This window comes from Cherax quadricarinatus, chromosome 72 (assembly GCF_038502225.1).
Source record: "Cherax quadricarinatus isolate ZL_2023a chromosome 72, ASM3850222v1, whole genome shotgun sequence".
NCBI lineage: Eukaryota > Metazoa > Arthropoda > Malacostraca > Decapoda > Parastacidae > Cherax > Cherax quadricarinatus.
Genome location: NC_091363.1, coordinates 9,111,072 through 9,136,806, shown reverse-complemented (window position 1 = coordinate 9,136,806; position 25,735 = coordinate 9,111,072). Strand labels below are relative to the sequence as shown.

Below are 25,735 nucleotides of genomic sequence, written 5' to 3'. Positions count from 1 at the left end.
TGGTAGTAATGCATTTCTTGCTGAGGAAAGGATGCCTCCTACATGCGTGGGAAGATTGTTTAGGGGAGTTTCCCTGCGGTGTGTAGTTGAAGTTGGTTGCAAGGATTATTTCCTTACCTCACCCTGCTGTTATATCTCACACACTGATCCTCTGTAATGGAATATGGCAGGGAAGAGATTGTCATATAGAATATTGTAACAGCACACTGCTGATGTATCCAGTTTTGCTATATAAAAAATCGCACTCTGCAAGACTGCTCACTGAGCATGGGCCAGCACGCCAATTGGAATCCTCTATTTTTATGTTCTAAATACAACAAACTTTTCTTCATTATTTAATAGCGTCTTTATTATTCAGCTTAGCTTTACTAAACAGTGTGTTCTCGTTGTACATTAATTGTACTTGGTTAGGGCATATTATATGTTATAATTGTCCAGTAATTAGCTAGTTGTACCAGGACTGGGTTTGTACCTGCCAAACTGCTAGTTTATTGGAGTATTGAGTTACCTCTGAAATATAGAATAAAACTTAGACGACTGTGACTTATGGATTCTCATTGCGGAAATGGACTAGTCCAGAAAGAATAATAAACTTTTGATAGAGAGGGAATTCACCAGAAGTGAAATACATGGCGAGTTATATTAGTGGGGGTGAAATTGCGGGGAATCGAAATATGTACCGCCAGAGTGGCAGATGAACCAGGCCAGCGGACCGCTACCAGGAACAGTCTAGCCTCAGGGCCATGTTGCGAACAATAACTCGAAATCGGTCACAGGTATGTTACACAGGTACGATTATGAAATTACCAGCAGCTGTGAAATATGTGGACAAATAAACCTATGGTATTTGTCGGCCACGTTTCATTAGTAGGTAGGGTGTTTCTCACCGATATGATTTCTGCGGTCGATCCTGTGCCCCCCTGACCCAGCCTCAGCCTTTTAATCTACTTCGACCAGCATTACTGGTTTCTGCCTTTTAAACCATGCCATACCTTTTTGTGAAATTTTATACTGAATTTTCCTTCCATTTTCTCACTCGATTTCTGTTCAGTTTGTATTGAAAATCGAACACTTACTTCAAAACTCTTTCAAACTCAGTCCCAAACGGAAGAATATAATAATTGCTACAAGAGCAGAGAAAGTTCCAGGAAGTAGTTTGAACGAGGTCATTTACAAATACATTGTTGGGACTGGAGGATAGATACAATTTCAACGCGGCAAATAGTGGAACTGATCAGATTAGAATATATTTTTTAACTTGTATTCATAAATAATGAGGATCGGGTATGTAACAACTGTCAAATAGAAAATTTGGACCACATTACAAGGAGTTCAGGCCTGAATTCTCGTGAGGATGTTTTCAGCAAAGTCAGTGTTAACAGTAAATGCATTAAATGGACCCAATAAACCGTGATTTCACCGAAATATGCCGGAATGCTGGTATGAGTAAGATGGAGCGGTCATCCTCATACCAGTGGTACCATACATCCTCTGAATGATACCAGTGGTACCATACATCCTCTGAATGATACCAGTGGTACCATACATCGTCTGAATGATACCATTGGTACCTATTCAGAGGATGTATACGTTCACTGGCATTAACAGTGTGTTCCACACACGTATGTTTAAGAAAAAGAAAAGATGCAAGTTGGAAAGAAAGAGTTGCTCCCTTTTAAGAGCAAAATGAAGAAGCAAAGCTTTTCAAAGGTTCCAGACTAGAAACACTGGTTAGAGAAATGGAAAACATTGAACTCAGAATGAGTGCATCATACAGTCTAGGAGACAGAGGGAGCAAAAAGCCATTAATGAAACTGAACAAAACTTAAAATACTTTTTGGCCAATGCAAAATCCAGGGTAAAAATTTCATCCAATACTGGGCTCTGACCTGAAAGATGCTTCCAGGGGTCAGTGTCTCTGTGGCCCGGTCTCAGACTAGTCTTCCTGGTGGATCAAACCTGCTAAGTCAGGCCATTACTGCTGGCCACACACAGGCCAACGTGCAAACCACGGCCGAGCTGGTCAGGAACTGATTTGAAGAGCTTGTCAAATTCCCTCTTGAAGACAGCTAGAAGCTTGTTGGTAATTTCCCTTTTGCATGGAGAGGGCACTGAAAAGTCAGGGACCTCTGACACTTGTCAAGTTCTTTTTGTGTACTCGTCTTGCCCCAGCTTTTTATTGAAGGGAATGGTATAAGTTTCTGAAGTCAGTTTTTGATCAGCCGGACTGTATGCTACTAGCACCAACAGCCTGGCTGACAAGGTATTCAACCAGGAGACCTGGTGTGGGACAGGGCCAGAGAGGCAGTGGCTCTTTGAATTATCAAACAGGTAATTAACGGGCAAATTTTTATCGTTTGTTTTTGTATACAGACTACTTAACAAGAATTAAACAATTCCTCAAGACCTTATAAATACAAATCTGAATGTAATGTTCTCGGTGATTTCACTTTCTGATGTGTAACACTGTATTGCAGAGTAAACCCCAGTCAGTATTTTGAACGAACAGCCACAAATGAACACTTAATTATAACAAATTTGTCCTAAAAAAGTATACGCACTGAGAATGGAAGAATATCCATGACCTTAAATTGAAACATACCACAAATATGGTGGAGGATGTAATGGGGTCAAAGACATTGGACTTACCACAATATAATAGAGACTGTGACCTGCATAAACATCAGACCTAGGTATCCTAATGCAAACCATCACAAAAGTGACGAATTCAGTCAGTTTCAGCAGTTGTGATGTTACTCGTGAGTTCTCAATTATTATAGGAAGTGTTAAACCCAGTCAGTCACCTGGAACTCAAAAACCTATGGTCATACTGTCCCCAAGGACTGTATGACCATAGGGTCAATACAATACTTGGGAAAGGAAGGTTAATTAGATTTAATTAGAGGAAGAGGGGAGGTTATCTGTAGTTGATTCTTGTAGGGATAGCTCCAGTTCTTTATATCAAGAGTGATTCTCCAGTATCAAGGCACCTTCCTTGAGAGGTGGGAACTCTTGTGCATGACCTTGCCTTCTGTTCTTATAAGGACTAGTTTTAGTATATAGATCTGCAACATTTCCTCAAGTATGTTCCAGGTGTTAATGATAGATTTAATAAATGTTTGGATTTAAATATACTGTATATGTAGAATGTTGTAATATATGCAAGTGAACACTAAATCCATCGTGTTGTTTCAGTGTTGCTCAGTGAGAGTATAGACAAGAACGAGCTGCAGTTCAAGACACTGAAGATCACAGACTTTGGGTTGGCGCGAGAGGTGTCCAAGACCACCCGCATGTCTGCAGCTGGCACCTATGCCTGGATGGCACCAGAAGTCATCAAGACCTCCACCTTCTCTAAGGCTTCTGATGTCTGGAGGTCTGTGCATGCTAATATTGCTTACCTCTCTTGTGTATGCTGCTTCTCTCTTCATACTTCACACATGATCCTGCACCTCATTATTCCTCACTTCACTGCATGACCAAGCAACAAACATCACCCTAAAAGCCTCATTTTACATCGATCGGTTCTTACACATACCATCCTTTCTATTCTTCAGTTTCTTGCATGTAATTATGACTGCTTTACTTTCTTTTATCATGGGGTTGTTTACTGCAGTGGAATGTATGCTGTCTTAGGTTTTCACACTAATTTGCACTTCTTGATACAAAGATAAATTTGATCATGATGGGCTTGAGGAGTACCGTTTATGTTTCTGAGTTTGTAAATGTTGAAAATGTAGATATACAGTTACATGTATATTCTTATATGAAAGATAACTTATTTGTAAAGCATCATTGTCAGTGGACAGTCCATGTTTTTAGAAAGTTGCACAAGAAGAGGTGTATTGCTGAGAGCTTGATTCTTTTCAGTTGTGCATTTTATCTTAAGAATTGCTTGTAGACATCTCCCTAATTATCATCTTAGTATTATTCTTAAGTAGGATTTCTCCATTTCCCCAATGGTGCTTGCATGACTAGGAACCCAACATGTTGCTTGCAATATAAATGGTGGAAATATTCTCCTCTCATCATAATTTGCTTTGACTTATGGCCTATGATTTGAAATGAATCATGGATGTGATTAATGAAATGGGAATACAGTAATTGACTTTGAACTGCTTTGTCACTATCATTTCTGGAATATGACAGCTAATCAAAAAACATAAGTTAGTTAGTTGTGTGTTAGCAGAAAAGTGATTACAATGCCAACAATTGTTTGTTGAAAACACTGACTGACCAAACAGTTCTTGTGCTTTTCAAATAATACAAATTAATTCATTCAAAGTAAGAAAACAGAAGCAGCTGTTTTGCAGCTAAAATACCATTAACCCTTTCAGGGTCCAAACTGTAGATCTACACCATAAGCTCAGCTCACTCTGATAAGCTGTGAGTGGTAAATTTGGGCCTAGATATGAGAGAATACATCTATGTGGTATGTGTGCACCACATAAAACAAATCCTGCAGCACACAGTGTATAATGAGAGAAAAAACTGAGACCGTGATTTTCGATTAAAACAGCGACTTTGCAGTGTTTTTCGTATGTTTTTTATAGTTGTATTTGCGATTTCTTGGTCTCGTTTGATAGAATGTAAGACATATTACAGAAATAGAGATGATTTTGATTGGTTTTAGCACTGGAAATGGCTTGAAACTGAGCTCAAAGTAGTGGAAATGTTAAATTTTTGCCGATGTTCAAGAGTAAACAAACGACCTCACACATCTAATACATGCCAGCTGGTGGGTCTAATATACATTCACAAATGTGGTGATGATATTTATACAATTATTACAATATTGCATAACAGTAAATCTTCTATTTTTTGGTTTGAATAAAAATTCATTGTGAATAAAAAATCAAAATGGAATTCATTTGTAAAGCCTCAAAACGTAACTATTGAACAGAGAAAATGTTAGTTTAGTGCCAGGAATACCTGCATTGTTTATTCTGGACCCTATTTTTAAATTGGAATATTTTGAACTTTGTGTTAAATTGGCCAAATTACCAATTTTCGGTCACTTTATTTTGTAGTTGAAACAGTTGACTTGGCGATTTCTTGTGCTCAATCGATAGAATAGAAGGAATACTAGTGAAATAGCTAAGAATTTGGTCGACTGGAATAATGTAATTGGCCTAAAATAGGAGTCAAAGTCGGCAAAATCGCTGATTCGTAAATATCACTGACACATCAAAATTCGTGAGAGCATAATTTTGTCAGTTTTCCATCATATTTCATACGTTTTGTTTTATTACCTTCAGAAAAAGATTCTCTACAATTTCATAAGAAAAAATAACAAAATATTTTTTTGAAAATTCTTGGACACTGGTGTGCACTTTGAAATTTGGCCTCTGGACCCTGAAAGGGTTAAACATAATTTTATGTGCTTTTGTACCACATTTGCTTTAGTTTTTCTCTGAAAACATGAGCTGACACTTAACCTAATAATGTAAGGCCTGACCTGATAGTATCAGGCCCCTCCTTCCACTGCCAGTGTCAATAAGGACCAACAAACTTTTGATCAAGCTTAGGCATTGCAGACGTTTTGTTAAAGTTAGTCAGCATAACTCTCGAACCTACTTTGATTTTGGATGGCTTTGCTCGAGTGTTTGCGACTCTTGTAAATTCTGCTGTTGATTTATGAAGTGTTTCACGGATTCTTCTAAAAACACTTTGAGCTAAGCTGGTACGAGTTGCTATGAAATCATCAGGGTTGTAATTTGGTTTCGGATTAGAATATAGCAACTCATAAGGCAAACGTTTATCTACATCATACAATGCATAATGTGGAGTGTCACTTATAGAAACATTGTAAGCAGAATTTATAGCACACTGCACATCAGGTATAACTTCATCCCAAGTTTCACTGTTGGGATTGATAGTGGCTCTCAAGACATCAAGTACTTTCTTATTGGTTTTTTTTTTTTATTATTATTATCACACTGGCTGATTCCCACCAAGGCAGGGTGGCCCGAAAAAGAAAAACTTTCACCATCATTCACTCCATCACTGTCTTGCCAGAAGGGTGCTTTACACTACAGTTTTTAAACTGCAACATTAACACCCCTCCTTCAGAGTGCAGGCACTGTGCTTCCCATCTCCAGGACTCAAGTCCGGCCTGCCGGTTTCCCTGAACCCCTTCATAAATGTTACTTTGCTCACACTCCAACAGCACGTCAAGTATTAAAAACCATTTGTCTCCATTCACTCCTATCAAACACGCTCACGCATGCCTGCTGGAAGTCCAAGCCCCTCGCACACAAACCTCCTTTACCCCCTCCCTCCAACCTTTCCTAGGCCGACCCCTACCCCGCCTTCCTTCCACTACAGACTGATACACTCTTGAAGTTATTCTGTTTTGCTCCATTCTCTCCACATGTCCGAACCACCTCAACAACCCTTCCTCAGCCCTCTGGACAACAGTTTTGGTAATCCCGCACCTCCTCCTAACTTCCAAACTACGAATTCTCTGCATTATATTCACACCACACATTGCTCTCAGACATGACATCTCCACTGCCTCCAGCCTTCTCCTCGCTGCAACATTCATCACCAATGCTTCACACCCATATAAGAGCGTTGGTAAAACTATACTCTCATACATTCCCCTCTTTGCCTCCAAGGACAAAGTTCTTTGTCTCCACAGACTCCTAAGTGCACCACTCACCCTTTTCCCCTCATCAATTCTATGATTCACCTCATCTTTCATAGACCCATCCGCTGACACGTCCACTCCCAAATATCTGAATACATTCACCTCCTCCATACTCTCTCCCTCCAATCTGATATCCAATCTTTCATCACCTAATCTTTTTGTTGTCCTCATAACCTTACTCTTTCCTGTATTCACTTTCAATTTTCTTCTTTTGCACACCCTACCAAATTCATCCACCAATCTCTGCAACTTCTCTTCAGAATCTCCCAAGAGCACAGTGTCATCAGCAAAGAGCAACTGTGACAACTCCCACTTTATGTGTGATTCTTTATCCTTTAACTGCCAGGAATGTCTTTCTTATTTATTCTGGACTCTATTCGGAAATTGGCATCTTTTGAAATTTGTGGGAAATTGGCAAAATTGCTAAATTCTGACCACTGTATTGGATAGTTGAAATCGGTAAATGGGTGGTTTCTTGTACTCATTCGATAGAAAAAATGGAGTTAAAGCGAAATAGTTATGATTTTTGTCAACTAGTACACTGGAATTAGCCGAAAATAGGGCTCAAAGTGGGCAAAATCGCGGTTGCGTAAACATTGTCGAGACCACTAACTTCGCGAGAGCATAATTCTGTAAGTTTTCCATCAAATTTCATACTAATTGGTGTCATTATAATTGGGAAAAGATTCTCTATCTTTTAATAAGAATTTTTTTTTTTTTTTTTTTGAAATTTGGCCGACCCTAAGAACAAGTCTCGGAGAGGGCCTGTCGACCCTGAAAGGGTTAATGTGTGATAGTGTAAACATGTTATCAGGGTTTTATATGCATTTGAAAGTGATAAAAAGGATATGTTTCGCTTTACAGTGGTAGCCCGGAACCTAACCTACTGTATAAGCAGGACCCGCCTGTATTAGTTGACAGAAAGGAAGACATATTACTGAAATAGAAATGGTTCAGGACAGGATGTGTCTTGAAATCAGGCTCAAAATATCAGAAATATTAGACTTTTGACAGTTTTCCTGAGGACATACACTCAGAGAAAGAGAAGGACCCTTGAGTGAGCATAGTTCCGAGATTTCATCTAAAGTGTACAGCAACTGAACACCGGCAACAACAAATGCATGACTGGCAAATTTAAAGGTAGCTTTGAGGAAACTCAACAAGGGTCATTCATAACTCTTATCTTATCGTGGAATATGCAGCGCCAGTGAGAATCTCGCATTTGATACATGTCAGCAAGCTGGAAAAAATGCATAGGGTTGCAAAAAGACTAGTACCAAAGCTAAGAGATATAAGCTCTGAGGAGAAGCTAAAGGAGCTAATTGTGTGACCCTTGTGAGTTTAGCACTTAGTTTTGATTGTAATAATAATAAAGGAGCTAAATCTGATGACATTAAGAGGATGAAAGGACCAGGAGTGACTTGATTTTGGCATACAGAATATTGAAAGGGATTGACAGTGTGGTCAGGTACACAAAGGCACAGCTGAAAGTTAAAAGTAAAGACAAGTCACAGGGAAATACTACTTTAGTCTTAAAGTTGTCAGGAAGTGGAACGACCTAGGCAGCAAAGTGTTTACAGGTAGAAGCCATATATAGGTTTAAGAAGTGGTATGATAAGACTCAAACAACCAGGTTAGTAACCCAGTATTGGCCATCAGAGAGTCAGGGCTAGGAGCTGAGACTTAATCTCTGCAACAATAAATAGGTGAGTACATTCACCAGCAGGATAAGCAGAAACTGCATCCTTCATACACGCCACCCCTGGAGAATGCAGAGAATATCCTTGACTTCATCTAGCAGATACTCGGTGATAATATTGATCTTTATTTTTACAAGCACCTGATGCTACTAATACAGACCTAGTCGACATCATCGACATACTATATAGAAAGCCCCTGGTTATGCAGACCATTTCAGGCAACTTGGATTAATTCTGTCCTCCCAGGATGCAGCCCACAACAGTCGGCTAACACTTGGTTACCTGTGCAACTATTGTGAATGTTTCACTCTCCAGGAGCTTTTTGGCAGCTTGACAGAGCTCTCCAGGAGCTTTGTCAAGTTCCACATGTCATTTTACCTAACATATTGTGGGTAATTCTACCAACATTATTGCAACCCAGGTTCATATTGAGAGTGCCTATGCACTCACTGGTATTGTGATTAGTAGATTGTGGGAAAAAAGATATCATAATCTATATCTGGAAAATATTATAACTGGTTATAAATGTGCACACTTCAATATTTCCTTGTGAAACTGAGGTATTGTAGAAGGTGGAAAATTTTCAGAAAGATACAAAAGGGTTCATTGAGTAAGCAGTTGAAAAAAATAATGAGTCTACTGAGTTTTCCATCTGCTTCCTTCACAGTAAAGTGTCTGTACATGCAGTTGTTACATTTCTGGAGATGCCACAATTACGGAAAATATGTGCAAATATACTCTTGAATATTGAAATATTGTTTGATGATTGTTTGGCATTTTTGTATGTACGTATCAGATATCCCTTAGCCTTTTCACTGTCAGGATCCCTAAAATAAAAGTGCTTACAGTATCTGCAATTTAAAAAAAAAAAATACGTATATTTTCTAAAATGGTAGAGAATCTTTTATCTGAAGGTAATGACACCAAAAATATGGTATTTGGTGACAAATTTTCAGAATTATGCAGGAGCAGAGGTAGCAGTCTGGGCACAATTTACACATTAATGATTTCACCCTCTTTGAGTCCTATTTTAAGCCAATTCCATTGCTCAATTTCAGCAAATTCTTAGCTAGTTCACTAATATGCCTTCTGTTCCATCAGTTGGGCACAAGAAACTACCCTGTAAAGTGCACAGGAGTTGATAATTTCTCAAATTATACACAAAATTAAAAAATCTAAATTACGAACACTGTAGACATTCAAGCCACAAAAGTAACATTTCCCCTCTGTTCATTAATCATGCCATAGGGAGTTTCCTATATTACATTTTCCCTTCATTTTGAATTGAACATCAAAAAGAAATTGAAAATTTACCCTATTTTTTGGATAACAAAATATTATCAGGAATAATTAGGTTATGTCATGTCTGGGCACCTCTGCAAAGACAGTGATATTGTGTGAATGATGGCAAAAGTGTTGAATGATGGTGAAAGTGTGTTTTGAGCCACATCTATGGAAGACAGTAAACAGGTTAAAACACCAGCAACAACAGCCACCACCACACTATTACTTTAATATTTTTTTGATAAGTTTTCCATATTTTTCTGGGGGTAGCTTGTGGGGGTTATGACTGATCTTTTTTAGTAGAAAGCCTCGTCTTATAGCTAAGAATATACAGTAACCTACAAATTGGAGATAAATATTCAGTTTGTCCTAAAGTTCCAGGGGTGGTGAACCTGCAGCCTTCTATGGCATTAAGTGTGGCCTTCTGAATGAATTATGTTCTTGAAGTTATCATATAATAATTAACTTTCTTCAAAATAACCGACATTTTGCAGTATATCTAATCAAAATTTCTTGAATGCAGCCTTATTAGATTACATCTAACTTTAATGTAGCCTTCCAACATAAAAAGGTTCCTCACCCATGTCCTAAACCATAATAAAAAGACATGCACATACACAATCATCCATCATTTAGAGTGGTATAAACCTTGGTAATAAATACCTTGGTAATAAATAATAAATCGCCGTCACCGACACTATAGAACGCAACACTGGAAACTACAAAATTTCAAAAACATTGGCATACATGATACTTAAGCACCACCAACCCAACAACACAGGAGTCACATGATTTCAACGTCTACCTCTTCATCATAGGCAGAGGTTGTTTTGATAAGGACCTGCCTTGCATGGGCCAGTAGGCCTTCTATAGTGTTCCTCCATTCTTATGTTCTTATGACATTCCTCAGGTCACGTGCGTCACACCTCACTCTCCGCCTATATATGTAATGCCTTTCTACCTCTGTATGTTAGAAGTGATCAAGGTCCCAGGACTGAAACGTTTTCTAATAAATATGTCAGTGTTTGCTTACGTGTCTTTCTAAACCATCATTTGGAGTATATTCATGCCTTGTCTATCTGTGGGTTGAGCAGTCCGTCAGTGGAACTTCAATTCACATTTAATGGAAGGACACATGACAACTCTTAACATTTTCAAGGCATTGAATTTTTCTATTGACACAATGAGTAAGAAAGCCATCTTTTTCTCTGGCATGTCACTTTGTCTCACTCAGTGTGGCCAACCCTCAGTACTCAAAAAAATATGATGTTATAGAAGCAGATGCCTGTAGTTAAATAAGTACAGTACATGTAACATTTAAAATGTTTAATGATAATTCAAGGTTTTTATTTTCAAGAGATAGTATATAATTAACTTTTTAATTTTTATTACAGGCATAATGATACATAATACCCTTTATAGAAATGTACCTAGTTGGATGAATCTTAGTAGAGCCAGCTGGCCAAGTGGTTAATGCATTGGCCTGTGAATTTTAGGACTCGCCATGAGTTTAATCCCCACTTCTTCCATGATTTCTTCCGATATAGTGCACTGTCGTGTAGGTACCATAGGTATATGTATTAAGTGATAGCTTGAGCCTTTCCTGTGCATTACATATTTTCCCCCCTCATCACAGCTATGGTGTTGTGTTGTGGGAACTTCTTACAGGTGAATCACCCTACAAAGGCATTGATACACTGGCTATAGCATACGGAGTTGCTATGAACAAGCTCTGGCTCCATATCCCCTCTACGGTACCCACCAACTGGAGGAAACTCATGGAGGGTAAGTGTGTGTTTTCTTGCTTTGATATAGTATTTATAAACAAGGGTCCATGTCTTGTGCAAATTTTGGGAACCATAGCTTCTAAGAAGTGGATAAAAAGGCTTTGAGGAAGAATATTTTGATTTCTTCCTGAAACCATTTGAATATTCTACTTCCCCTACCAACCCATCTTTTCATTTTTTTTTCCACCAATACTATCGGTATATTTTATTACCAGGTATCTTTTATAAACTATGGACAAAGTAATCTTCATTGAAGTACCATCCCTCCACTCCCCCCTTTTTTTTTTGTAATTAATGACCATGATCTTGGTGAGAATACTCTTCAGGGATTAGGGAGGGTGGGGGTCCTTGATGCTGATGAATGGCTTTAGATCCAAGGAATTGGAGCTACCCTCAACTTGCATCAAACCTGATTATCTCCCATTCCCCAGGTGCTATATGATCATTAAAAGTTTAGCTTTTACCTTCTTAGAATATACAGTAAAGTGAAGTAATAATGATATTGTACTAATACTAAACAAAAGTCTGAGAGAATAGGTGCCCGATGAGTGTGGAAAGTAAACTGGTGTTCACAAGTAGGGATGGCCCGTCCATATAAGCTAACTAGGTGGTTATCTGGGTGACCAAGTTAAATGAGGCATGAAATTCGAGGGAAAAAGTTCATAATTTTTTTTTTTTAACCCACTGCCTGTCTCTCACTGAGGCAGGGTGACCTAAAAAAGAAAAATCAAGCTGAATTTTTCTTTTTGCAATTAGTAATTTATACAGTAGGGGTAAAATAAAAAAATATATAACTAAAACAACAGAACCATTGTTTAAAAATGAATGCTTAAAATTTAGGAAGGGGCTGTAGGGTAAAGGCTCCTGTCCAATGCTTAAGGCATTTATTAGGAAATTTTTCACTCACTAGGAGCATTGTCAGTTCTAGTGTGCAAAATGTTGCTTTAATAAAAGCTTTAAGTGTTGGACATGTTTTTACCCCTTAGTTTAATGGTATTGCAATACAGGTTGACGATCACCAATCTGGCATCATTGGAACCATTGAATTCCATAAAAAACTCACGTATTAGTCTACCAGAGTTAACTATACTCAGTAGGTGCCTCATAAAATGGATGTGATACTTACGCTAGCCAGAATCAGTGCTGGATTAGTGATGGAACCAGATTAGTGATTGCTGGATCAATGATGGCCGACCTGTACCTAGTACTTGTGTGCGAAATGGGGGCAAAATGTTTCCTAGTTTTAATAAAATCCTTAGGTTTATATCTGCTTTTGGGATTGGGGAGGGGATGGCATCTATTGCATGGTTTGTCTAGGGTGCTAGATGCTGGCAGCTAGCCTAGAGAAATCTATTCAACAAGTTGAATTGAGAAACCTTGGTTTCCATGGAAAATGTTGTCTTAACTCTTTCACAGTCTTCCATGTAGATCTGAATCATTGATGCCGGGGTCATTTGTGTAGATCTATGTTTTGAGCTCAGCTTCCTCAAATAAGCTGTGAGTGGTAAATTTTGGCCTAGACATGAGAATGGGTCTGTGAGGAGTGTGTGCACAGTTTAAAAGAAATCCTGCAAATGCATCAATTGAACCCAAACTGCCAACTTTGCGCCAACATAATTCCATAAGGTTCCCATCAACTTTTGTCTTTAGTATCATTACTTTCAGAAAGATTCTCTTCTATTACAGAAAAAGAAATTTTTTTCAGTCGTGAAACTGTCACCACTTCTAATTTTAGGGGTGGGAGGTGGGTACATCAGTGAAAGGGTTAAGTTTTCATTCTGCTATACTATCCTTACAAGTTTGTCATTTTTCTAACCTATTATTCATAGAGTTGTTGTCGAGAACCCTGAGATTAATATTGTTCTCAGTGTCCACTTTAAAAACAAAACAAAACAAAAAAATTCTCTACCATTTCTGAAAAATGGTAGAGAATTTTTTTCTGGAAGTAATGACACCAAAATATTACACGGGTGCAAAGTTAGCATTCTCAGTGCAGTTTATGTATTGGCAATTTTGCCAACTTTGAGTCCTATTTTAACCCTTAAACGATCCAAACAAATCGACATTCAAATTCGTAATGCTACAAAAGTACAGTGGACCCCCGCTTAACGATCACCTCCCAATGCGACCAATTATGTAAGTGTATTTATGTAAGTGCGTTTGTACGTGTATGTTTGGGGGTCTGAAATGGACTAATCTACTTCACAATATTCCTTATGGGAACAAATTCGGTCAATACTGGCACCTGAACATACTTCTGGGATGAAAAATTATCGTTAACCGGGGGTCCACTGTATATCTACTTTTTTTTACATATTTTCAAATATAAAAAAAAAAAAATGTAGATACACGTTTTCAAATGTAAAACAAAAAAAAAAGATCTTCATTTTTTTACATACTTTCAGATGTTGAAAAAACGTATATATACGTTTGGACTGTTTAAGGGTTAAGACAATTCCATTGATCCATCGACTGCATTCCAAGCTATTTCGCTAGTATTCCTTCCTTTTTACGGATTGAGCTCAAGAAATCACCCATTCAGTTATTTCAACTACCTTATAATGTGCATGGTGCAAAATAAGCAATGTAGACATTCCTGGCACTAAAACATTTTTTTCTTTACATTAATCACATCCCTAGGCTTCCATTTGGAATTCATAATCAAACAAAAATAGATTTACTTTGCTTCCTGGATAATAAAATATAACCAGGAATGATTGACCATGATTTACAGTGTCCCATTAAGTGAATCAGATGTATTAAAAACCCATAAAACAGAGTGGGGGGGTGTAGGGGGGGCCTTACCTGTCCTCAGAAAAAATGGGAAAATCAAACGTTTCTACTACCTTGAGTTCAGTTTCAAGCTACTTCCTGTTCTGAAACCAGCCAAAATCATCTCTGTGTCTTCCATTCTATCAAATGATACCAAGAAACAGCCAACATAACCATAAAGAACCATCCCAGAAAACACCTCAGTCACTATTTTAAACCATTCATTCACTGCATGGGCAGGATTTTTATTATTTTGTGAACACCATGCAGACCCATTCTCTCTTATGTAGGCCAAAATTTACTGTTCACAGGTTATCTGAATGAGCAGAGCTCATTCTGTAGAACTACTGGAGGGATTCTTGCCTCAGTGATTTAGTTCTACATAACAGCCACTCAAAGGGTTAAACATCTGTTGTTTTTTATTTCATCAATTCTTTATAGCTGAGTAACTGAAATTTGTCCTCATTTAAGACTCTATTGTCTTCTGTGGCCCACTTGAAAAATTGTGTTGTATCAAGAGCTTAGAGATTTGATGTTTTAAGGAATGCCACTCTTGTACAAATTTAGTATTATATGCAAAGGATTATTCGGTGCTAGGAAAGGAAATTTTGGCGAGTTTAAATCACTAAATAACCAAATTTTGTTTTAGTATTTTGTAAATAAAATACACAGACTTGCACTGTGTCCCAGTGCTTTCTGGTGGAACAAAGTACAAGTCTGTGCCCACACTCAAAAAATACCTGTGTACTCTTTACTGCTTCTCTTTTTATATCGATTCACTGCTAATACTCTTTGCAAAAAAAAAAAAAAAGCTCAACAGTTGATCTGAAATGCATAGCTTCTAATGAGAATTACACCTTTATTAAATTGTCCATTAAGACAGAAGACTGAAAGATGGTGACAGCCATGGCTTGTAACACATTGAAACATCCTCTGCCTGTTATCAACAAATTTTTAAATAATATATTTTTAGTTATTGGGTAATTTTAGGGTCACTTGGGTAAATTTAAGGTTGGCTGCATAATGGGTCCACAACTATTTATCTTGTAATTCATCATTGATATAACCGAAGATTTCCACATGCTGTTCATAATTTTTTTTTTTCGATACGTCGGCCACTTCCCACCGAGGCAGGGTGACCCACGAAGAAAGAAAAACTCAAAAAGAAAGAAAAAAAAACTTTCATCATTAACCACTTTCACCATCACTCATACATAATGACTGTCCTTTGATTCTGTCAGGTTGTTGGGAGTTAGATCCACATGCTCGGCCAGTATTTGAGGAGATCCTAAGTAAACTGGATGAAATTAGCCGATCTAACTTCACACAAACACCCCACGAGAGCTTCCATACAATGCAGGGACATTGGAAGGTGGAAATTGAGGAGAAAGTCAATGAGATCCGAATGAAGGAGAATGTAAGTAAAGGTGACATGCATGTTATATGAATACAAATGTGTAGAATATTAAAAAACATGTTATTCCTAATAAAAATTTCAAATAAGAAAAAAGTACTGTTCTTGTAACCACAAACTTGCCTGTGCAAATCTTTTTCACTCCTTTTTCATTATCCATATGTTAAAAATAAACTATTATTCTGTGGTAGCATACTGGTTTATAATTAAGAGTCTGATGTTTGTACTCTCCACTCTTCTTTTTATAATGTTCATGTCTTCATTCCATTTCCTATCTTAATAGTATTGTACTACACATTCTTTTCTTTAGTATTCAACAACCATTTTGGGAAGTATTAACGTCATGTCATGTAAATGGGAATTGGAAACGTGTTAAATATTTTTCACTTGCAGAGTTGCTGTTATTTTTCTTTGGCTCATGAACATGTAAAATAGTAGATGAATCTGGCATATTTTTACTTACATTCGGTATATACTTACCTTAATGTTCCTAGGTGCCTCTCACTACTGTACTGTAGTTCTTGTTAACATAATGCTTTCTTTCCAGCAAAGTAGACCTGTACTGAGAAGCATTAACACGTAACAAACATAGCAAACACAATGTATAGATGCTACATACTCCTACAGTGCTGGAGCAATGATCCTTTCAGTCAGCTCTTTAGTTGTATCCTTTCTTACTTTGTTCTTCCTGACCAGAGGTTTCATTACACCATGTGAGACTGAATACCATACTGTCCTTTTCTACATATTTTCTTTTTTTTCAACAAACCGGCTGTATCCCACCGAGGCAGGGTGGCCCAAAAAGAAAAAACAAAAGTTTCTCTTATTAAATTTAGTAATTTATACAGGGAAAGGGGTTACTAGCCCCTTGCTCTTGGCATTTTAGTCGCTTCTTACAACATGCATTGCTTACGGAGGAAGAATTCTGTTCCACTTCCCCATGGAGATAAGAGGAAATAAACAAGAGCAAGAACTAGAAAGTAAATAGAAGAAAACCCAGACGGGTGTGTATGTGCATATATGCTTGTACATGTATGTGTAGTGTGACCTAAGTGTTAGAAGAAGTAGCAAGACATACCTGAAATCTTGCATGTTTACGAGACAGAAAAAAGGACACCAGCAATCCTACCATCATGTAAAACAATTAAAGGCTTTCATTTTACACTCGATTGGCAGGACGGTAGTACCTCCCTGGGCAGTTGCTGTCTACCAACCTACTACCTATTTTATATATACAGTGATCCCTCGTTTTTCGTAATTAATCCATTCCTGGAAGTGTGATTATCGAAATTGCCGATTTTTGAATCCATTTTCCCCATAAGAAATAATGTAAATCCAATTAATTCGTTCCAGACACTCAGAAGTATCAACAACAATTTTTTTTTTTTACCTTAAAGATAGATTTACATGCAGAAAAGAATGAACATTCAACAAGACAGTTATCTTTATTGAAGACTGGTGTTGATGAATGGAAAACAGGGAGGAGGAGAGAGGAAAGAGAGGTTATTGTTTGGAAGGGGAATCCCCCTCCATAAGGACTGTAGGTCACTTCGGGGTTCACTTTCCTAGCCACTTTCCTATAAATTTCCCTAACTTAAATATAGATTTACATGCAGAAAAGAATGCCAAATAAATGTAAAGCACTAATAAAATGTATAAATGAAGATTTAACATCACACTTACCTTTATTGAAGACACTTGGTCAACAGGAAGGGTGGTGGAGTGGTGATGTATGTCAGAGAAAATTTAAATTGCTGTCTTAGACATGATATAAGATTATAAACATTGAACACAGAATCTGTTTGGCTACAGTTTCTCGAGGGATGTGACAATTTTGGGTGTGATTTATAGGCCCCCAAACCTTGATAGGGAGTGCAGTAAGCTGTAATGGGATGAAATTCATAAGGCATCTAGATATGAACCATATCAAGAAAGTCTAGCAACTCTTGATACGGTTCAAAATTGCTTTTTAGAAAAGGTTGTGACAGAACCAACTAGAGGAAACAATCTGCTTGACTTGGTTCTTGCCAACAAAGATTCACTAATTAATAATCTTGAGGTTAATGATGAGCTTGGGAAAAGTGATCACAAATCACCTAGTTTCAATATACAGTGGACCCCTGCATAACGATTACCTCCGAATGCGACCAATTATGTAAGTGTATTTATGTAAGTGCGTTTGTACGTGTATGTTTGGGGGTCTGAAATGGACTAATCTACTTCACAATATTCCTTATGGGAACAAATTCGGTCAGTACTGGCACCTGAACATACTTCTGGAGTGAAAAAATATCGTTAACCGGGGGTCCACTGTATATACAGTGGACCCCCGCATAACAATCACCTCCCAATGCGACCAATTATGTTCATTTATTTATTTATTTAGTAATTTAAGCATACAAACAGAGGTACAAAAAATACAGGTAAGAGCAGCATGCCAAAGCCACTTATATGCATAGCATTACGGGCTGGCTTAAAATTAACTTAAGATTAACTAAGCAATGATGAAATCAGTGATAAAACATTATTGTAAACAGATAACTATAAAGCACAAATGAGTATTACAAAGACAGGTCATATGGTTGCTTGCATTGCTGTACATTCAGTCGAATGGAGTATTCTGTTAGGTAGTGTATTTAAAAAAATAATAAAGTTAGATTGGGTCCTAGGTTTAACATTTGTGTGATATAATTGTGAGTAACATATAGGATATACAATTTATAAGGTTCAGTTATTCAGTATTTATTTGGTTTTGAGTGAGTAAGTGATCTTTGAGAAGAGACTTGAATTTATAAACAGGTAGTGTTTCTTTTATATTTACAGGTAATGAATTCCAGATTTTAGGGTCTTTTATGTGCATTGAGTTTTTGCATAGCGTGAGATGGACACGAGGAACATCAAAGAGTGATCTGTGCCTTGTGTTATGGTCATGTGTTCTGTTGAGGTTGGCAAGGAGATGTTTGAGGGGAGGGTTAATATCAGAGTTAAGTGTTCTATGTATGTAATAGGTGCAATAATAAGTATGGATGTTTTGTATGGTGAGTAGGTTGAGTGTTTTGAATATTTTGAATGTTTTGTTGTGTATTTATGTAAGTGCATTTGTACGTGTATGTTTGGGGGTCTGAAATGGACTAATCTACTTCACAATATTCTTTATGGGAACAAATTCGGTCAGTACTGGCACCTGAACATACTTCTGGAGTGAAAAAATATCGTTAACCGGGGGTCCACTGTATATACAGTGGACCCCCGCATAACGATCACCTTACAATGCGACCAATTATGTTTATTTATTTATTTATTTATTTATTTAGTAATTTAAGCATACAAACAGAGGTACAAAAAATACAGGTAAGAGCAGCATGCCAAAGCCACTTATATGCATAGCATTACGGGCTGGCTTAAAATTAACTTAAGATTAACTAAGCAATGATGAAATCAGTGATAAAACATTATTGTAAACAGATAACTATAAAGCACAAATGAGTATTACAAAGACAGGTCATATGGTTGCTTGCATTGCTGTACATTCAGTCGAATGGAGTATTCTGTTAGGTAGTGTATTTAAAAAAATAATAAAGTTAGATTGGGTCCTAGGTTTAACATTTGTGTGATATAATTGTGAGTAACATATAGGATATACAATTTATAAGGTTCAGTTATTCAGTATTTATTTGGTTTTGAGTGAGTAAGTGATCTTTGAGAAGAGACTTGAATTTATAAACAGGTAGTGTTTCTTTTATATTTACAGGTAATGAATTCCAGATTTTAGGGTCTTTTATGTGCATTGAGTTTTTGCATAGCGTGAGATGGACACGAGGAACATCAAAGAGTGATCTGTGCCTTGTGTTATGGTCATGTGTTCTGTTGAGGTTGGCAAGGAGATGTTTGAGGGGAGGGTTAATATCAGAGTTAAGTGTTCTATGTATGTAATAGGTGCAATAATAAGTATGGATGTTTTGTTTGGTGAGTAGGTTGAGTGTTTTGAATATTTTGAATGTTTTGTTGTGTATTTATGTAAGTGCATTTGTACGTGTATGTTTGGGGGTCTGAAATGGACTAATCTAATTCACAATATTCCTTATGGGAACAAATTCGGTCAGTACTGGCACCTGAACATACTTCTGGAGTGAAAAAATATCATTAACTGGGGGTCCACTGTATGTATACAGTGGACCCCTGGTTAACGATATTTTTTCACTCCAGAAGTATGTTCAGGTGCTAGTACTGACCGAATTTGTTCCCATAAAGAATATTGTGAAGTAGATTAGTCCATTTCAGACCCCCAAACATACACGTACAAACGCACTTACATAAATGCACTTACATAATTAGTCGCATTGGGAGGTGATCGTTATGCGGGGGTCCACTGTATTTTTTTTTATTATCACACTGGCCGATTCCCACCAAGGCAGGGTGGCCCGAAAAAGAAAAACTGTTTATATATATTTATTTATTTATTTTTTTTTCAACAAGTCGGTCGTCTCCCACCGAGGCAGGGTGACCCAAAAAAAAGAAAGAAAATCCCCAAAAAGAAAATACTTTCATCATCATTCAACACTTTCACCACACTCACACATTATCACTGCTTTTGCAGAGGTGCTCAGAATACAACAGTTTAGAAGCATATACGTATAAAGATACACAACATATCCCTCCAAACTGCCAATATCCCAAACCCCTCCTTTAAAGTGCAGGCATTGTACTTCCCATTTCCAGGACTCAAGTCCGACTATATGAAAATAACCGGTTTCCCTGAATCCCTTCACTAAATATTACCCTGCTCACACTCCAACAGATCGTCAGGTCCCAAGTATCATTCGTCTCCATTCACTCCTATCTAACACGCTCATGCACGCTTGCTGGAAGTCCAAACCCCTCGCCCACAAAACCTCCTTTACCCCCTCTTTCCAACCCTTTCGAGGACGACCCCTACCCCTCTTTCCTTCCCCTATAGATTTATATGCTTTCCATGTCATTCTACTTTGATCCATTCTCTCTAAATGACCAAACCACCTCAACAACCCCTCTTCTGCCCTCTGACTAATGCTTTTATTAACTCCACACCTTCTCCTAATTTCCACACTCCGAATTTTCTGCATAATATTTACACCACACATTGCCCTTAGACAGGACATCTCCACTGCCTCCAACCGTCTCCTCGCTGCTGCATTTACCACCCAAGCTTCACATCCATATAAGAGTGTTGGTACTACTATACTTTCATACATTCCCTTCTTTGCCTCCATAGATAACGTTTTTTGACTCCACATATACCTCAACGCACCACTCACCTTTTTTCCCTCATCAATTCTATGATTAACCTCATCCTTCATAAATCCATCCGCCGACACGTCAACTCCCAAGTATCTGAAAACATTCACTTCTTCCATACTCCTCCTCCCCAATTTGATATCCATTTTTTCTTTATCTAAATCATTTGATACCCTCATCACCTTACTCTTTTCTATGTTCACTTTCAACTTTCTACCTTTACACACATTCTCAAACTCATCCACTAACCTTTGCAATTTTTCTTTAGAATCTCCCATAAGCACAGTATCATCAGCAAAAAGTAACTGTGTCAATTCCCATTTTGAATTTGATTCCCCATAATTTAATCCCACCCCTCTCCCAAACACCCTAGCATTTACTTCCTTTACAACCCCATCTATAAATATATTAAACAACCATGGTGACATTACACATCCCTGTCTAAGACCTACTTTTACCGGGAAGTATTCTCCCTCTCTTCTACACACCCTAACCTGAGCCTCACTATCCTCATAAAAGCTCTTTACAGCATTTAGTAACTTACCACCTATTCCATAAACTTGCAACATCTGCCACATTGCTCCTCTATCCACTCTATCATATGCCTTTTCTAAATCCATAAATGCAATAAAAACTTCCCTACCTTTATCTAAATACTGTTCACATATATGCTTCAATGTAAACACTTGATCTACACATCCCCTACCCACTCTGAAGCCTCCTTGCTCATCCGCAATTCTACATTCTGTCTTACCTCTAATTCTTTCAATTATAACTCTACCGTATACTTTTCCTGGTATACTCAGTAAACTTATTCCTCTATAATTTTTACAATCTCTTTTGTCCCCTTTCCCTTTATATAAAGGGACTATACATGCTCTCTGCCAATCCCTAGGTACCTTCCCCTCTTTCATACATTTATTAAACAAAAGTACCAACCACTCCAACACTATATCCCCCCCTGCTTTTAACATTTCTGTCATGATCCCATCAGTTCCAGCTGCTTTACCCCCTTTCATTCTACGTAATGCCTCACGTACCTCCACCACACTTACATTCTGCTCTTCTTCACTCCTAAAAGATGGTATACCTCCCTGGCCAGTGCATGAAATTACCGCCTCCCTTTCTTCCTCAACATTTAAAAGTTCCTCAAAATATTCTCGCCATCTACCTAATACCTCCCTCTCCCCATCTACTAACTCCCCTACTCTGTTTTTAACGGACAAATCCATACTTTCCCTAGGCTTTCTTAACTTGTTTAACTCACTCCAAAATTTTTTCTTATTTTCATTAAAATTTCTTGACAGTGCCTCTCCCACTCTTTCATCTGCTCTCCTTTTGCACTCTCTCACCACTCTCTTCACCTTTCTTTTACTCTCCATATACTCTGCTCTTCTTATAACACTTCTGCTTTGTAAAAACCTCTCGTAAGCTACCTTTTTCTCTTTTATCACACCCTTTACTTCATCATTCCACCAATCACTCCTCTTTCCTCCTGCCCCCACCCTCCTATAACCACAAACTTCTGCCCCACATTCTAATACTGCATTTTTAAAACTATTCCAACCCTCTTCAACCCCCCCACTACTCATCTTTGCACTAGCCCACCTTTCTGCCAATAGTCGCTTATATCTCGCCCGAACTTCCTCCTCCCTTAGTTTATACACTTTCACCTCCCTCTTACTTGTTGTTGCCACCTTCCTCTTTTCCCATCTACCTCTTACTCTAACTGTAGCTACAACTAAATAATGATCTGACATATCAGTTGCCCCTCTATAAACATGTACATCCTGGAGCCTACCCATCAACCTTTTATCCACCAATACATAATCTAACAAACTACTTTCATTACGTGCTACATCATACCTTGTATATTTATTTATCCTCTTTTTCATAAAATATGTATTACTTATTACCAAATTTCTTTCTACACATAGCTCAATTAAAGGCTCCCCATTTACATTTACCCCTGGCACCCCAAATTTACCTACTACTCCCTCCATAACATTTTTACCCACTTTAGCATTGAAATCCCCAACCACCATTACTCTCACACTTGATTCAAAACTCCCCACACATTCACTCAACATTTCCCAGAATCTCTCTCTCTCCTCTACACTTCTTTCTTCTCCAGGTGCATACACGCTTACTATAACCCACTTTTCACATCCAATCTTCATTTTACTCCACATAATCCTTGAATTTATGCATTTGTAGTCCCTCTTTTCCTGCCATAGCTTATCCTTCAACATTATTGCTACTCCTTCTTTAGCTCTAACTCTATTTGAAACCCCTGACCTAATCCCATTTATTCCTCTCCATTGAAACTCTCCCACCCCCTTCAGCTTTGTTTCACTTAAAGCCAGGACATCCAGTTTCTTCTCATTCATAACATCCACAATCATCTCTTTCTTATCATTTGCACAACATCCATGCACATTCAGACTTCCCACTTTGACAATTTTCTTCTTCTTATTCTTTTTAGTAATCTTTACAGGAAAAGGGGTTACTAGCCCATTGTTCCCGGCATTTTAGTTGACTTTTACAACACGCATGGCTTACGGAGGAAAGATTCTTATTCCACTTTCCCATGGATATAAAAGGAAAAGTAATAAGACCAAGAACTATTAAGATAAAATCAAAGAAAACTCAGATGAGTGTGTATAAATAAACATGTACGTGTATGTGTAGTGTGACCTAAGTGTAAGTAGAAGTAGCAAGACGTACCTGTAATCTTGCATATTTATGAGACAGACAAAAGACACCAGCAATCCTACCATCATGTAAAACAATTACAGGCTTTCGTTTTACACTCACTTGGCAGGACGGTAGTACCTCCCTGGGTGGTTGCTGTCTACCAACCTACTACCTATATATATATATTTTTTTTTTTTTTTTTTTTTTTTTTCAACAAGTCGGCCGTCTCCCACCGAGGCAGGGTGACCCAAAAAAGAAAGAAAATCCCCAAAAAGAAAATACTTTCATCATCATTCAACACTTTCACCACACTCGCACATTATCACTGTTTTTGCAGAGGTGCTCAGAATACAACAGTCTAGAAGCATACACATATAAAGATACACAACATATCCCTCCAAACTGCCAATATCCCAAACCCCTCCTTTAAAGTGCAGGCATTGTACTTCCCATTTCCAGGACTCAAGTCCGACTATATGAAAATAACCGGTTTCCCTGAATCCCTTCACTAAATATTACCCTGCTCACACTCCAACAGATCGTCAGGTCCCAAGTACCATTCGTCTCCATTCACTCCTATCTAACACGCTCACGCACGCTTGCTGGAAGTCCAAGCCCCTTACCCACAAAACCTCCTTTACCCCCTCTCTCCAACCCTTTCGAGGACGACCCCTACCCCGCCTTCCTTCCCCTATAGATTTATATGCTTTCCATGTCATTCTACTGTGATCCATTCTCTCTAAATGACCAAACCACCTCAACAACCCCTCTTCTGCCCTCTGACTAATACTTTTATTAACTCCACACCTTCTCCTAATTTCCACACTCCGAATTTTCTGCATAATATTTACACCACACATTGCCCTTAAACAGGACATCTCCGCTGCCTCCAACCGTCTCCTCGCTGCTGCATTTACCACCCAAGCTTCACACCCATATAAGAGTGTTGGTACTACTATACTTTCATACATTCCCTTCTTTGCCTCCATAGATAACGTTTTTTGACTCCACATATACCTCAACGCACCACTCACCTTTTTTCCCTCATCAATTCTATGATTAACCTCATCCTTCATAAATCCATCCGCCGACACGTCAACTCCCAAGTATCTGAAAACATTCACTTCTTCCATACTCCTCCTCCCCAATTTGATATCCAATTTTTCTTTATCTAAATCATTTGACACCCTCATCACCTTACTCTTTTCTATGTTCACTTTCAACTTTCTACCTTTACACACATTCCCAAACTCATCCACTAACCTTTGCAATTTTTCTTTAGAATCTCCCATAAGCACAGTATCATCAGCAAAAAGTAACTGTGTCAATTCCCATTTTGAATTTGATTCCCCATATATATATATATATATATATATATATATTTATATTTATTGGCAGTTTGGAGGGATGTGTTGTGTATCTGTATATGTGTATGCTTCTAAACTGTTGTATTCTGAGCACCTCTGCAAAAACAGTGATAATGTGTGAGTGTGGTGAAAGTGTTGAATGATGATGAAAGTATTTTCTTTTTGGGGATTTTCTTTCTTTTTTGGGTCACCCTGCCTTGGTGGGAGACGGCCAACTTGTTGAAAAAAAAAATATATATATATCCTAGGTAGTAGGTTGGTAGACAGCAACCGCCCAGCGAGGAACTACCGTCCTGCCAAGTGAGTGTAAAATGAAAGCCTTTAATTATTTTACATGATGGTAGGATTGCTGGTGTCCTTTTTTTCTGTCTCCTTAACATGCAAGATTTCAGGTACGTCTTGCTACTTCTACTTACACTTAGGTCACACTACACATACATATTCAAGCATATATATATATATACACACCCCTCTGGGTTTCCTGGGTTATTTCCTCTTATCTCCATGGGGAAGTAGAACAGAATTCTTCCTCCGTAAGCCATGCGTATTGTAAGAGGCGACTAAAATGCCGGGAGCAAGGGGCTAGTAACCTCTTCTCCTGTATATATTACTAAATGTAAAAGGAGAAACTTTCGTTTTTCGTTTTGGGCCATCCCGCCTCGGTGGAATACGGCCGGTGTGTTGAAAGAAAGAAGATATGTATATAGGTAGTAGGTTGGTAGACAGCAACTGCCCATGGAGGTAGTACCGTCCTGCCAAGTGAGTGTAAAACGAAAGCCTGTAATTGT

The 25,735-nt window shown here is 38.0% G+C and overlaps 1 protein-coding gene across 6 annotated transcripts in view; it reads left to right on the top strand.

Annotated features, from left to right (window-relative positions):
- LOC128701424 (mitogen-activated protein kinase kinase kinase 10-like) overlaps window positions 1-25,735 on the top strand; it is a 306,174-nt gene that overhangs the window by 153,799 nt on the left and 126,640 nt on the right. For all 6 annotated transcript variants that reach the window (XM_070100389.1, XM_070100387.1, XM_070100384.1 and 3 more), the window contains exons 4-6: window positions 3,196-3,376; window positions 11,273-11,421; window positions 15,437-15,612. In XM_070100389.1, coding sequence (XP_069956490.1) covers window positions 3,196-3,376; window positions 11,273-11,421; window positions 15,437-15,612 — 506 coding nt within the window. The remainder of the gene's footprint in view (window positions 1-3,195; window positions 3,377-11,272; window positions 11,422-15,436; window positions 15,613-25,735) is intronic.